The following is a 15,813-nucleotide window of genomic DNA, read 5'->3' as shown; positions in this document are numbered from 1 at the left end:
GCTGAAGCAGGACCATCCAGATCTCCCCAGGTATTCGCAGTGGCAAGACATCGTCAAACAACATACAGTGACAGATTTCCTAGAAAACGTCGTTTCATTCCATCGGATAATAAGCAAGCTAAATATCAGAGAAGAGAAGAGGATACCCCTTATCGTGGGGTAGGACGACGCTCTCGTTGTCCAAAATGTTACCGTTTGTACCATAAGTTTGGAACTTGTCCAGCGAATAACCGCAAGTGCAATGCATGTGAAGACACAGGACACTTTGTCGTAGCATGTCGCACGGGTCGTAGCAAGGATGCCAACCACATTCAAGACCAGAAGGACCATGTTCCAGGATGGACGGACGACGAGAATGAGAAGAAGGTAAATAATGATTAGTTTGAGTTATTCTCTTGTATTTCGTTTCCTTTTTTTTAACCTTCGGAAAATACAGTACGTTTTTTTTCCTCATAAACTGTGTTTTCATAAAATTTCCCATTTCCAGCAAATAAATGCGCTCTCGCTCACTGACGTGCTCATTGATTGTCGAATCCGATCAAGTTTCTTATTGATTCTGGTGCAGATGTAAATATCGTTGGCGGTGAGGATTGGGTACAGTTGAAGCGCTAATTCCATCCAGGCAATGCTTGAAACCGTTGAAACCGATCAAATTGTCCACCATCAACGACCTGCGCGCATACGCGTCGAACAAACCTATATTGGTAAAGTGTGCGTTCGAAGCAGAAATCGAAGTTGTTGGCCACAATAAACCTTTGCTCACCACCGAATTTCTGGTTGTAACCGAAGGACGTCGCTCTCTTCTGGGCAGATCGACGGCAAGTGACTTGAGACTGTTGCAGGTTGGCGCAATGGTAAATACATGCGAAGCAGCAAACGAAGCCGAAATGTTTCCGAAGGTACCGGGTGTATTGGTTAAATTCAGCGTGGACGAATCTATACCGCCAGTTAGGAACGCTTATTACAACGTTCCCGCAGCGTACCGAAAGAGCGCACGTGAAAGACTCCAGGACATGGAAAGGCGCGGAATTATAGAGCGTGTCACAACAGCACCAAATTGTATCAGCGGTATAAGTATTAAAAATCCTCAGAGCCCACAACCTGACTATCAATTCAGCGAAATGCGAATTCGACAAAACTAAAATTCGCTTTATTGGACACCAACTAGATGAAAACGGCTTCAATATCGACGACACTAAAGTCAGGGACATTCGAAGATTTAGACAACCAAGTACAGCTTCTGAACTGCGCAGCTTTTTGGGATTAGCTTCTTTCGTCAGCCCACACATCAAGGCATTCGCAGACATTGCCAGTCCTTTATGGGCAGCGATTAGTAGCGAGGGCTGGATATGGGGTTTGGAGCAAGAGAAGGCTTTTCAAAATTTGAAGGAACAGATTGTGAATTGCACAGCATCTCTTGGGTACTTTTCGGAAAAAACACAAAACTATCCTTTACACGGATGCCTCTCCGAATGCCCTTGGTGCTGTTCTTATTCAGCAAGGCAGCGATCATCCACCTCGTATAATAAGTTTTGCTTCAAAGGCCCCAACATCGACCGAAAAAAATACCCCCAGAATCAACGCGAGGCTCTAGCTACAGTTTGGGCTGTGGAGCATTTCGCGTTTTTCTTGCTCGGAAGACCATCCGTGATTCGCACTGATGCTCAGGGAGTCACGTTTATTCTCAACAGGACACGCGAAAACTCTAAACGTGCTTTAAATCGGGCTGATGGCTGGGCTCTGAGACTTAGCCCCTACAAATTTGATGTTGAGTATGTTTGCGGACGAGAAAACATTGCGGATCCGTCTTCCAGACTATACGAAGGCGAGGACGAACCATTCGCTGAAGACTTGAGCCCCTGGGAAATTGCTGTTTTGGAAGCAAATCAAGCCCTTTTTCTGACGGAAGACGAGATAAAAGAAGCAACTGCGAAAGATCACCAGGAGGTCGTTATTATTATTATCCTTGATTTTAGGTATTCTGATTTCCTATTTATTTTGCAGGTAATTGATGCGCTTGAATCTGGTATTTGGCCAAAGCATTTGAAAAGGTTTGAAGCACTAAGCAATAACCTTGTAGTACGTGCTATTATCCCACATAATCTCAGAGAGAAAACACTTGCAGTAGCTCATGCAGGTCACCCATCAAAAGCTAAATTCAAAAGCATATTGAGAGAACGTGCTTGGTGGCCTGGCATGCCCAAGGAAGCCGAAGCATGGGTGGATTCTTGTGCTGTTTGTGCACCAAATGGGAAACCAGAGAGACCAACCCCGATGGAGCGCGTATTCGCACCACGGAATGTATGGGAGACAGTGGCTGTAGATTGCAACGGGCCTTATTCGAAGTACGGCGTTATATCGATCCTGGTCATAGTAGACTATCGCTCTAGGTATATTTCTACAAAACCAGTCAAGTCTACAAGCTTTGAAAATACTAAGAAAGTCTTAGAAGCAGTTTTCGAAAAAGAGGGTTTTCCACAGACCATAAAATCTGACAATGGTCCTCCCTTCAATGGTGAAGACTATAGGCAATATTGTGCAGAACGGGGTATTAATGTTGTATTCTCTACGCCGTTGCATCCTCAACAGAATGGCTTGGCTGAAAGCTGCATGAAATTGGTTAATAAAGCCATGAACGCTACAGCTTTAAGGACATAGTTGGAAGAGTACCACGATGGCAGTCAATATGGCACCGGACCTTCCACGGGTCAACCCCACACCTCCCGCACTCCTCTCCCACCAACATTCGGATGCATCGAACAGCATCGAATAAAAGTCTAATATTGAAATTACTAACCTGTTCACAGCATATTTATTCACTTCCTATGATAATGGACATGTTTATCCAAAGAGTCTTTTGTATTTCGGCTCGAATATTATCCTAAATCAGCAGTTTCGTGCCAATTTAAAAGCGGTTCGCGATTTGGTGGGTTTATCACTGCACTTCACTTCTTCTCAAAGGGCACGCAAAAAATCAAGTTTTTACTCACTTCTCTGCACATGATCTGCCCGAAATGTTGATGGAATCCAAATTAAACATCACTTTTCGAAATCAGTCACTTGTTTACACCGAAAACTTAATATAAACTGCTATTTTTGCCCGAAAAAAACGATTAAAAACTGATCGCGGAGCGAATGTAAACACCGCAGTGCACCGGCACCGGCAGCAGCAAACTAATAAGTAGGGTGGATCAAAAAATAATGTCGCTCCGCCACGCTCAATCGATTATGATTTATAAATTGGGTGTCATCCAATGGTTTGGGCTAGTTTGAATAGAGGCTTACCGTGCACAAGTCGTTTCAGGTTTGTATGAAAGTTGATATGCCGAGGTTGAATTTAACATTATTCTGATTCTGGCACTCCGTCATTGGGCGCTAGCGAGGGGGGAGACCATATGACTGGATGAAATATTCAAGAGCTTCAACTCCATAGACAATCCATATTAAATGGTCATTCCAATAGTTGGGAGTCGATTTTAATCGAGGTAGCGAATCTATCGCATGATAATTAGCCTTCTCAGAAGGCATCAGTGAAACGTGCAATTCAACAAAAAACAAAAAAAATGTCTGTGATATCGATCGCACCAGGGGCAGATACTTCTAGTCTAGTCTAGTCTACACTATCGCACCGGGGGCAGATGCTTCATACAAAAAGTATGACATAAGGGTGAGTGGGGTATAAAATGCTATATTCGCATTACGTAATCAATGGATCTTTCCTGCTGTGCGATTTTCGTTCAGTGAAGTCTCTGGAATGTTGCTTTCAGCTATATGGGTTCTCTTTTCGCCAGCGTTTGGAGGGGAGGCGCCGTAGCCAGTGTAATAAAAGGTTTAGTTTCCCATACTAGTTTTCATACAAACTTGAACCGGCTTGCGCTCAACTAGTTTTTGTTCAAATCGGTTTTTTGAGGACACTCGGAGTATGGGTCGGAATCGAGTGAGCGTGGTGGAGCTTTGTTTTGGTACTCAACCCACCTTCACCTTAAGCGGAAAAGATTATATCGAAGAATTAAACTCTGCCATCCACGCGTACAATGCGGCTGCTCATTCCGTCACAAAATTGCCTCCGGAAGAAGTTTTGACGGGCCGAAAGATAAGACGCGGGCTTCCCTTATTATGTCGCAGTAGGGTAACGATTGATGATGAGTTACTGAACGCCAGAGACCGATATTCTAAGGTACAGTCAAAGGATCGAGAAGACTACAAACGAGGAGCTCGTCTGTGTCGAGTTAAACCAGGAGATACGGTCGTGGTTGAAAGACAGAATCGCAAGAAGGCGGAGTCTCGTTTTGATCCTCGGAGATATACCGTAAGGGAAGAAAATAATGGGATGTTGGTTTTGATTGATGAGAATGAACAGATTCTGAAAAGACACGTATCACAAACCAAGAGGGTACAAACCTGGAGAGACACTGATCAGCGCAATGCTACGAGTACTGGAAACGGCAGCATTCAAGTTAAATCGACTGGAGACCCCATTACCGAGTCCAATGGCAAGGATACAAGTGCCGGTATGAACCGACGTTCATCGAGAGGAAAGAAACCTCCAGCATACCTTGACAGCTATGTTTAATCGGCTATGAGCGGGAAATAACCGCCAGGGAAAAGTCTGAAATTAAAATACTTTACTTAGAACAAATTAGCACTTTTACTTTTTGAACTATTCGTACGTATTCCATTCGATGCCTGTGCATTTTTTCACAGTTGTAAATATACATGTTTTTTCTTCTTGCCGAGGGTAGGAAAATGAAAAAAAAAACGGAAAAAACTTTTTTTTACATATTTTTCTGATTGGATGCAGGTGAGATGCGTCGACTGGAATAAGCCTTGCGTAATATTTGCCATAGACATTTCCACGGCATGATTAAAACGAGCTAAAACCACTAAAACAGTCTGGCATTTCAGCACAGTCGAACGCCTATAGACCATTTTGACAGTTCACAGAGCTTGTTTACAAGGTGTTAGAAGAAAAATCGATGAAGGGAAATGTGCAACTCCGAACTGTATCTGGAAGTCACCCATTGCCATAAACGCCACCACCGTCACGGATATGCATCTTACCTGATAGCCGCTCCGACCTGTACTGACTGGATCGCTGGGGTAGCGTGGAGGAGACAACCGGCTAGTATATAATAGTATATAGTCATGTCGTCACGGCCCACACATCCCCCTTGCTCTCCGGGAAATTGAGAAAAATCAAATTTTAAATAAAATGAATTTGGATTTAAAGACAAGCCGGTTCAAAATACAGGACAAAATAAAATTGAATGAAAACTTAGCAATCACGGTTTTTTTTTTTTAAACTGGCATAAATCTTTGTGGATATGCATCAAAGAAAAACTTAGATGGCCTTGAGAAAAATGTCAATTAGAGCGTCACAGTTCTTATCAAGATTCAGAAGCGTGAAGATCTATTTTCAAGAACTGAAGAGCTCAAGACTCCAACTCATGATTCAAGGAAGTTTTCGACATGGCGAAGAATAAAATTACTCCGATAGTTTATAAAAGCAGATTTATGGTATGTATCTATATATCTTTATACAACAAAAATTATTTAAAAAAATAGTCTTATCTAATGCATATCCAAATTTTTCTCAGTTGCCCGCACGTATTCGGACAGGTAGACAGGAAGCCGTCGCTCTCTCCTGGGACGTTCGCGGGACTCGTCGATGGAAGAAAATACTGGATTGCTAGTCTCACCACAAGTTTCCTTAGGCGCAGGATCCCGCCACTGTTGGACCTTCTTGGCCTGTGTCACGTGCCTCTTCAGTTGATGACCCTCCGTATCACAAAGCGTCAAACTGCCGTTATTCTCATGCACTACTGTGAACCGCTTCAAGCCGAATCTGCTGTCACCTTTACCTCGCGATGGACGCTCGATAACAACAGTATCGCCTGGCTTAACCTTACTCACCTTCGCTCCACGTCTCGCGTCCTCTCGTTCTTTCGATTGTAAATTAGCTTCACGGTCTCTTACATCGAGTAACAGATCATTATGATCGTTTTTCCCATAGTTCAAAAGTGGCAATCCGCGTTTGATCTTACGGCCGGTTAGCACCTCTTCTGGTGGTAGCTTAGTTATGCTGTGATCCGCGGCATTATAAGAATGAACTGCTGCTTGCAATTCTTTCTGATGATTTCCCCCCTTGGCTAACGCGGTAGACATGGCTTTATTTACGACCTTCATAAAGCCTTCTACCAGGCCGTTCTGCTGAGGGTAGAATGGAGTAGAAAATATCGTTTGGATTCCGCGTTCGGAGCAGTATTTAGAATACTCTTCGCCGTTGAAAGGTGGTCCGTTATCGGATTTCATAGCTTTGGGATATCCTTCACGTTCGAAAACGGCATCCAAAACAGCTTTAGTGTGCTCAAATTTAGTTATTTTCACAGGTCGCGCAATTGCATACCTAGAACGTAGGTCGATTATGACTAGAATGGATATTCCTCCTAGCTTAAGATATGGTCCATTAAAATCCAGGGCGATTGTTTCCCACACACCCTTTGGAGCAAATGCCCTTTGCATTGGTGGCGGTCGCTCTGGTCGTCCATTTATGGCACAAGTGGAACAAGATTTCACATATTTTTCCGCGTCAGAAGACATTCCTGGCCACCATACGCGTCTACGCAAGATGCTCTTCAATTTAGCTTCGAGAGGATGGCCCATGTGAGCGATCTCCAAGGTCTTATCCCGAAGTTCTTGAGGAATAACTGGCAGCCACTTTTCACTAAAATCCCTTTAGTGAAGATAAGATCATTCTCGATTGATTTAAACTTCATTAATGCTTTAGGCCAATCCTTCGTTTCCAAGGCGTGGATCACCTATATGATCAAAATTAATTATTAAAAAAAAATTAGATTCGATAAAATAAATATGATTACCTGTAGCAGAGTTGAGTCACGCTAAGTGTGTTCACGAATTTCTTCTTCGGTCAGGAACTCATCACTACGAGTTTCCAAGTTACAAACTTCCCATGGGCTGATTTCCTCGTTGAATGCTTCATCCTGTCCACAATATAAACGCGATGACGGATCAGCGATGTTGTCGTGTCCTTTTATGTATTCGATATCATAATCATACGGGCTTAGCCGTAAGGCCCATCCATCTGCCCTTGTTAATGCCCTTTTGGAATCCTCACGCGACCTACTTAGAATGAAGGTCATTCCTTGAGCACCCGTCCGTAAAACGAAGTGCCTGCCTAGTAAAAAGTAGGAGAAATGCTCCACTGCCCACACTGCCCCTAATGCCTCTCTTTGGTTTTGGGCGTACTTTTTCTCAGTCGCCGTTAGTGACTTCGACGCAAAGCTTATGATTCGTGAAGAGCCCAATTTGTTTTCCTGAACTAACACTGCACCTAGTGCATTAGGAGACGCGTCAGTATACAGGATAGTTTTGTCGGATTCCGAGAAGAATCCCAACGATACAGTTGACTCGATGATTTTTTGCTTCAAAAACTCGAAGGCGCTTTTTTGTTCATTACCCCAGCTCCATTTCTGTGATGATACCACAGCCCACAAAGGAGTAGATATTTCCGCGAACTTGTTGATATATGGGCTTACAAACGATGCAAGTCCCAGGAAACTTCTCAGTTCAGATGACGTGGATGGATGCCGAAATCGCTGTATGTCCTTTATCTTTGATGCTTCGATGTTAAACCCTTTTTCACTTAATTCGTGCCCCAAAAGTTAACTCTAGTTCGATCGTATTCACATTTTGAACTATTTAGGGTAAGATTATTAGACCTCAAAATTTGCAACACTTGAGCGACCGTTGCTCTAAGCTTTTCAATAGATTCAGCAAAGAGAAGAATATCATCAATATATACGATTTTATTTTCTATGTCTTTAAGAATACGTGTCATTTCGCGCTGGAATACTTCCGGCGCGCAGTTGACACCGAACATCAAGCGTGTAAAGCGATACATTCCTGTCTCCGAAAGGAACGTGGTAAGCTCACGCGACTCTTCACATAATTCGAGGTGATAGAACGCGTCAGAAAGATCCAGTTTTGTGAAAAACTTTGCACCATTCAGCTTGACCTTCATTTCGTCGATAAGTGGTAACCGAAAATACTCCCGCTTGATGGCTTTGTTTGGTGCTCTCATGTTCACCACCAAGCGGAAGTCATCTTTACCTTTCGGTACCGCCGACATGCCGCTGATCCACTGCGGCGCTGTAGTGACTTTTTCGATTATACCTCTTGCTTCCATCTGATCTAGTCGCCGACGTGCTCCCTCTCGGTAAGCAGCAGGAATGTTGTAGTACGCATTGCGTACCGGTGGAACGGAACAATCAACACTAAATTTGATTTTCACATCAGGCATTCTCGGAAATATTGAGGATTCTTCACAAGCATTGACCATTTCGCCTACTTTCAGCAAACCCATGTCGCTAGCCGTTGCTCTTCCCAAAAGTGACCTTCTTCCTTCCTCTACGACCAGAAACTCAGCTGCAACTACTGGTTTATCGAACCCGATCACCTCTACTGTAGCCCTGAAGCTACATGTTACATGCATTGGCTTATTCGCAGCGTATGCTCGAATAGAAGTATTATGCGGAGTTGTATTATGTGTAAAGAAAGCCATCCCCGACTCAAACTGCTTTTCCAGCCTATCCCAATCTGCGCCACCAATGACGTTTACGTCTGCACCAGAATCGATTAGGAATTTAATAGGACTGGACTGACCAATGCGACAATCTACAAGCACATCCTGAAGGGACAAAGCATTGATATGCTACAAAAGAAAGGAAATTGAAGAACATATTCGAGTGAATTTATCTTTATTGTTTTCATAGCAAATTTTAATTGTTTACCTGTTCTCCATGATTTTCGTCCTTAGGAATCGCTCCGTTCCCATCCTTTACCATGCTTACTGATTCTGCACGACAAGCTGCTGCGAAATGGCCACGTTGACCACATGCATTACAATTTTTCCTCATAGCTGGGCATTCTCTTCCTCCATGTGATGGTCTGAAGCATCTTGAACATCTATAACGACGGCTGGCACTTGGTCGTTGCTGATAAGGATGTGTTCTGCCAGAATTGAATCGCTTCGTTGGATGACGGACTGGTTGTTGAACACCTGGCTCACGCTTATGTTGGATCTCCGAGCCTCTGAACCTGCTGCTGCTTATTGCAAGGCCACTTAATTCCTCTTTGGAGGTCATCTCCGCTTGGAATGCTTCAGCCCGCGTAGCCGCCTGTACAATTGTGTTGGAATCATGGCCGTATGTTCTTGCTGCTTTTTTCAACTCCTGGTTACGAAGGCCTCTCAAAAGTTGGGTTCGAACGAATCGATCCTGATCCGCTGGACTGTAACCGCACAGGAGAACCTTTTCCGTAAGGCGAGCATGAAACTTCACTGCTGATTCACCCTCTTCCTGGCACATTTTTGAAAAGTCTTCGTGCTCTGCGGCGGGATCCGTCATATCTTTGAGGTATTTATCAATGTTACTTACGAATTTCAGGTAGTAATCTTCACCCCCAACACTTGGTCGTAGTCTAGCTGCTCGCACAATGCTTTTGAGTTCGTCGCCCATGGACAGCAAGAGGAGGTCTACTCGGCGCTTTGGATCTGTGACATTGGACAGAGAAATCGCTATTTCAAAATCCTCATAGAAATGCGTCCAGGCTTCCCACATCTTGGTCGCAGCTACATTCTTCGGGAAGGGCTTGATGTTGTCCCAACGAATGACACCCCCGTTTGTGGAAGGGACTGATGGCTTGGGCGGCTCGATATACGGGATTGTTGGAAAGCTAACCTCATCTGCGTATTCTTCACGTGAGTGCCGACGGAGGCTGCTCAATTCATTTTCCAATTCATGTACTCGCACTTCTAAACGCTTTTGGTAATCTGGCACAATGGACGAATAATGAGCAAACTGGTCTTCTTCGGCATTGGATCGAGGATCTTGAGGCGCACGCACAAATCTTCCGGCTTCTGCTTCATCGGAGGACAAATCTTCAACGTCGACACAGGTTGCGGAGAGCGGTGCACGAACATATTTTCCCGCACGAGGCATGTTGTTCCGATATTGACGCGATTTTCACAATAAACTTGATGATTAGCAATAAAACTTCGTTTTCCCTCAGTACTCCCAACAGCTGATTGCGCAAATAAATTAAAGCCAACTGCAAACAGAACCACTCGTCTCTGATTTTACTTTAATACTCACAGAAAAAGTCGAAACGAAGTATGTGGCACCTTGCTTTTTCTTGCTTGCGTCTTTCAACTTGGCTATGTATGTGTGACTCGGGAATACGTGTTTATTAGTGATCTCACTCATATGTACATGGCTAGTTGCTCGAAGGCCTCACACATACGTGAATTCAATGGATCGCTAGCTGTTACATAAGTGGTTCCACATACATGCTCTATTTTCTTCACTACATAATGAAACATGTATAGCGCTCTTCGCTTATTTCATTTGGTTCCATTTCAAGAATCATTTTGACACGATTGATTTGGCTGGCTGTACTTTCGGCGCACAATTTCTTTTATATATATACGGGCTGTCTTATGCTTCGTAACATTGTTGCCGAATTGGATAATCATTTCAATGTGATCTTGATGGTGCGCATTAGGTTTCTTTTACATTGTTGCCGAATTGGATAAACATTTTAACGTGATGTTGGTGATGCGCGTATGGTTTTTTTTTTGACGTAGGACTTACGTCTTTCTTTACTATACTAGGTGTCATTTAGATTTTTGGGAATCGAGAGCGTTACGCTGGAAGGGAAGATTTCGAACGTTACTAGCGCCTTTATCTTTCGATGGATTTTTAAGATTTATATATCAATCGACTCGGACACTCTCCACCATTTTGCCTATTTTATTGAAACTTAAGATTATTTACGATAAGCTATTGAAAATTTCCATTCTTGTCAAAGCCAGTAAAAATTTCATATGTAACCAATCTCGTGCGTTCCTATCACGGACATCAGAATGCGGTATGTCACGGGCCTTCGGGTCTAACGGAAGATTTTCTTTGTGTATAAAAGAAGCAGTGCCTGCCGTGTGCGAGTCATTTCAATTTGTGACAGCAGCGCGTACTGACGTGCTTTTTGCTCACGCATTTTTCGTATCGTTCGTTCGTTCGCTGTGTTTACCCACACAGCGACAGCATGCAGTCACCAGCGGTAGAACTGCCGGTGGGTCTTCGAATATGCATGGAAGAAGTGGGCGCATTTTTTGGTCATTCTGTGCTTGATGAGGTCGGCTGCAGTGGTGTCGGTTGCGATGGATGCAATCGCCCATCGCATCGCTCGGAGTTCACAGCTAGAGGCCGATGATGGCTGAGGCAGCGAGGGCAGCGGTGGTGGATGAAGAAGAATAAAATTAGAGTTTGGTTTCATAATCCACATGATCCCGGGATGGGTACGAGTCATGTCATACGACTGACCATATGTTAAGTTGTGCTTGGTACTAAACGACACGTACATTAAAACATGGTTATACTATAACAGCTCTGATTCACTAGCAAAAAAAAATCAACTACACTGATGAAAATAAAAATCTGATTAAAATAATTACTTTCATTTATTTGCAGAAGACATTAGCAATTAAAGATGCATAATAAGCAATAGTGGTAATATCCGTTTTAGATTAGAAAATTTCGTTGTATTACATGTAAATGATTGCAAAAAAAATTTCCAGAAGAATATTTAAATAAACTTTATCTTATTCTTTGTTTTTCATTTTCTGAGAAATTGTATTATCAAACTTGGCGTAGACTCGGAGTTTGGAATCAAAACATTAAATAATTTTTCGTTGGCGTATTAACAGTACCTCCTCTATTTTAGTAGGGTTATCGCTCCTTGACTTGTTTCTTATTGTTGTGAGCAACGAAATTGGTGCTGTATTTCTTTGTTTGGAAAACGGGACAGTTCCTCTAAAATAGCACATTTTGCCCAAGTCTGAAAATTTTACAAATAGAATTTTTAAATTTCAAATACTATCATCAATGAGAAATCTATAAATGCCCTACATTTGCTTGAGTAAATAAGGGATTAATAGTTAGAAACAAAGCAATTCTTATAATGTATTTAATTATGAGATTTATTTCCAGAAGTTTTGAATAAACAAATTGCTAATACAGTAATATCCCGATTTTATCACCCCCCTGGTGAATTTTGGGGTGATAAAACAGGGTATGTGACAAAATTGGAAAAAACATATTTTCATTTTTTTAAATTCATTCCACAAATATGAATCATTTTATGCCTTGGAAAGACCAAATACGTGAACGGTACCCATTATTTCTTGTCGAAATTGCTTACAGAATATTTTCCAGGTACTCAGAAGTCGTTCGTAATAAACTACAGGCGTTGAAAGTTATTTCATGAAAATCAGTGTTGTTTTTGGTATTATTTATGAAAATAAAAAGAATGACAATTTTTTTTGGGGTGACAAAATCGGGTCGAAAACGTGACAAAATCGGGACGTGATAAAATCGGGTCGAAAACGTGATAAAATCGGGGGTAGACAAAATCGGGTCAACACTGTAATTCTACACAGCATGGAAGTTGTCGTTTCCAATATCAAAACCTATAATCAAACTTCATAGATCCGAAAGTTAGAAGTTAAATGTAAATACGTTACGTTCATACAAGTCCTACGTCTACTCGCGGTTATGTTGAAAACATTACCCATTGCTCGTTTTTTAACATTTTTGTTTCGTTTGTCTCAATTATATACTGTTTCATTCAACGGTCCGGCGTGCTGGAACGCCATTTTTGTATTTGAACATCTCTCAAGCGGTTTAACAACACGCATGTAAATTCTTTCAGCGGTCCTCCCAACACGCTTGTTTTTTTGCTTTTCTATTTCTATTTAGCGGTCCTCCCAACGCGCTTTTTCGACATTTTATTTTTTTTTCGCTCAATAAATTTACAACGTTTTAATCGGCGGTCCTCCCAACGCGCCATTTTCGTATCTGAATAGTTTTCAAGCGATTGTCTCTTCAGGCATGTATATTCTTTCTGTTTTAAATAATTTAGCGGTCCTCCCAACGCGCTATTTTGACATTTACTTTTCGCATCAAGGATTCATAACATTTTAATCGGCGGTCCTCCCAACGCGCCTATAACAAAATGAGTAACGTTCTCAGCGGTCCTCTCAACTCGCTTAGATTTACAATTTTTCAACATTTTAATCGGCGGTCCTCCCAACGCGCCATATTCAAAATAATCTTTTTTTTTTCAGCGGTCCTCTCAACACGCTTAGCATAACAATTTTCCAACATCTTGATCGGCGGTCCTCCCAACGCGCCAATTGTTTTATTGGAAAATAGTTTACTTCCAAGGAGCATCAAGATCCGTTCGTTTTGCTTGCAAAACTATGGCAAAACCTGCCACGGTCGCCAAATGTGCAACTCCGAACTGTATCTGGAAGTCACCCATTGCCATAAACGCCACCACCGTCACGGATATGCATCTTACCTGATAGCCGCTCCGACCTGTACTGACTGGATCGCTGGGGTAGCGTGGAGGAGACAACCGGCTAGTATATAATAGTATATAGTCATGTCGTCACGGCCCACACAGGAAAATTAAAATTCATATTTTTAGTTCGAATTTGCTGTGATCCGAATATTCAAGTATTATTCTTTGCATTCTGCATGAAATCAATCTCAAAGGACATCTACATGCGAATACAATGAAGAAACAATTTTATCGGAAGCTGCGCCGGAGGCTAAAGGCTCCGTCAGACGTTGCAAGCAAATCACTTGCAACGAGCATTGTGCTCACAGAAAGTGACAACTGTCAAAAATTTGCCTGTCTGACTACACTGAAAGTGATTGCATGCAAACAAATTACAACTCGTAAGCAAACGCTCGCTTGCAATGTGTGACTGCTAAGAGTTAAAAATTTTCAACTCGCAGAAACGAAATTCCGCTTGCTAGTTTCGCTCGCAAAAGTGATAACGTTTTCAGGTGGCAGAGTTGCACTGCAAAAATAGGAATGAAATTAGGGGGAAAGACGGCTTTGGCAGGTTTTGTTCTATTATTGGCAGGGGGGTCTTTGTCGACCAAACTTTATGAAATTTGGCCACAATATACTTTGATATGCAAAGAATGTTTAGGCCAAATTTGAGCATAATCGGTCATAAAAAAACCCCCTGCCAATAATAGAACAAAACCAGCCAAAGCCGTCATTCCCCCTAGATGTTGTGGCCGAAAAACAAGTTTTTCGTTTTTGTTTATATTTGCATGAGAGTAAATCTGTCATTTGCTTAAGGTGAAGGTGGGTTGAGTACCAAAACAAAGCTTTGAAAGTATTGGTTCAATAAAAACTGTCATATATTGTAGTAGTATTGGTATCGTATATATAAAAAACATAAAATATTAGTAAGGTGGTTCAAAAAACGACCCAGCTCCAACACGCGCAATCGATTCCGTCCCATGCTCCGAGTGTCCTCCAAAAATCGAATTGAACAAAAACTGGTTGAGCACAAGCCGGTTCAAGTTTGTATGAAAACTAGTATGTGAAACAAACCCTTTCGTTACACTGGCTACAGCGCCTCCCCTCCAAACGTTGGCGAAAAGAGAACCCACATTGCTGAAAGCAACATTCTAAAGACTTCACTGAACGAAAATCGCGCCGCAGGAAAAATTCATTGATTACGTAACGCAAAAAATAGCATTTTATACCCCGCTCACCCCCAGATCCCCCTTTTGTATGAAGTATCTGCCCCTGGTGCAATAGATATCACAGACAAATTTTGGCTATTTTGTTGAAGCACACGTTTCTGATGCCACACTGATGCCTTCTGAGAAGCCTAATTATCATGCTAAAGACACGCAACCTCGATTGAAATCGACTTCTAACTATTGGAACGACCATTCAATATGCATTGTCTACAGAGTTAAAGCTCTTGAATATTTCTCGCTTAACTTTTCAAAAGGACCTAAGTAACATTTTTTCATGAATTAATTTGAGTACTGCAATAAAAAGCTTACATGTTTTTCTCTTGATTGCGCTATTCAAATTAAATCATGAAAAAATGTTACTTAGGTCCTTTTGGAAAGTTAAGCGAGATATCATCCATTCATATGGTCTCCCGCCTCGCCAGCGCCCAATGACGGAGCGCCACAATCAGAATAATGTAAAATTCAACCTCGCCATATCAACTGTCATACAAACCTGAAACGACCTGTGCACGGTAAGCCTCTATTCAAACCAGCCCAAACCATCGGATGACACCCAAATTATAAATCATAATCGACTGAGCGTGGCGGAGCAAAATTGTTTTTTGAACCACCCTAGTTATTAGTTTGCTGCTGCCGGTGCCGTTGTTTACATTCGCTCCGCGATCAGTTTTTAATCGTTTTTTTTTCGGGCAAAAATAGCAGTTTATACTGAGTTTTCGGTTTAAACAAGTGACTGATTTGGAAAAGTGATGTTTAATTTGCATTCCATCAATATTTCGGGCTGCTCATGTGCGGAGAAATGACTAAAAACTTGATTTTTTCAGTGCCCTTTGAGAAGAAGTGAAGTGCAGTGATGAACCCACCAAATCGCGAACGGCTAATAAATTGGCACGAAACTGCTGATTTATGATATTATTCGAGCTGAAATGCTTAAGACTCTTTGGATAAACATGTTCATTATCACTGGAAGTGAATAGATATGCTGTGAACAGGTTAGTAATTTGAATATTAAACTTTTGTTCGATGCTGTTCGATGCATTCGAATGTTGGTGGGAGAGGAGTGTGGGAGGTGTGAGGTTGATCCTTGGGAGGTTCGGTGCCATATTGACTGCCATCGTGGTACTCTTCCAACTATGCCCTTAAAGTAAAAAACTGCTACGTGTGA

The 15,813-nt window shown here is 42.1% G+C and overlaps 2 protein-coding genes across 2 annotated transcripts; both read right to left on the bottom strand.

The window, feature by feature from the left end:
- Positions 1 to 5,571: 5,571 nt before the first annotated feature.
- On the bottom strand, positions 5,572 to 6,600 carry LOC134221921 (uncharacterized protein K02A2.6-like). Its single transcript, XM_062701084.1, has one exon. The coding sequence runs from the start codon at positions 6,598 to 6,600 to the stop codon at positions 5,572 to 5,574; it is 1,029 nt and encodes a 342-aa protein (XP_062557068.1).
- A 1,063-nt stretch (positions 6,601 to 7,663) lies between these two features.
- Positions 7,664 to 10,206, bottom strand: LOC134221920 (uncharacterized). The gene is made up of 2 exons (XM_062701083.1): positions 8,811 to 10,206; positions 7,664 to 8,731 (listed from the first exon to the last, which is right to left on the bottom strand). The coding sequence occupies exons 1-2, from the start codon at positions 10,017 to 10,019 to the stop codon at positions 7,664 to 7,666; spliced, it is 2,277 nt and encodes a 758-aa protein (XP_062557067.1). The 5' UTR covers positions 10,020 to 10,206.
- Positions 10,207 to 15,813: the final 5,607 nt, after the last annotated feature.

Source organism: Armigeres subalbatus, chromosome 3 (assembly GCF_024139115.2).
Source record: "Armigeres subalbatus isolate Guangzhou_Male chromosome 3, GZ_Asu_2, whole genome shotgun sequence".
Lineage (NCBI taxonomy): Eukaryota > Metazoa > Arthropoda > Insecta > Diptera > Culicidae > Armigeres > Armigeres subalbatus.
Note: the sequence above shows the minus strand (reverse complement) of the source record. Positions and strands in the feature narration are given on the sequence as shown.

Excerpts from the sequence above, each read along its gene's own strand:
- LOC134221921 (XM_062701084.1), bottom strand. The coding sequence starts at position 6,600 with ATGTCTTCTGACGCGGAAAAATATGTGAAATCTTGTTCCACTTGTGCC.
- LOC134221920 (XM_062701083.1), bottom strand. The coding sequence starts at position 10,019 with ATGCCTCGTGCGGGAAAATATGTTCGTGCACCGCTCTCCGCAACCTGT. Across the intron at positions 8,732-8,810 it reads ACGAAAATCATGGAGAACAG|CATATCAATGCTTTGTCCCT; the intron begins GTAAACAATTAA and ends TTTCTTTTGTAG.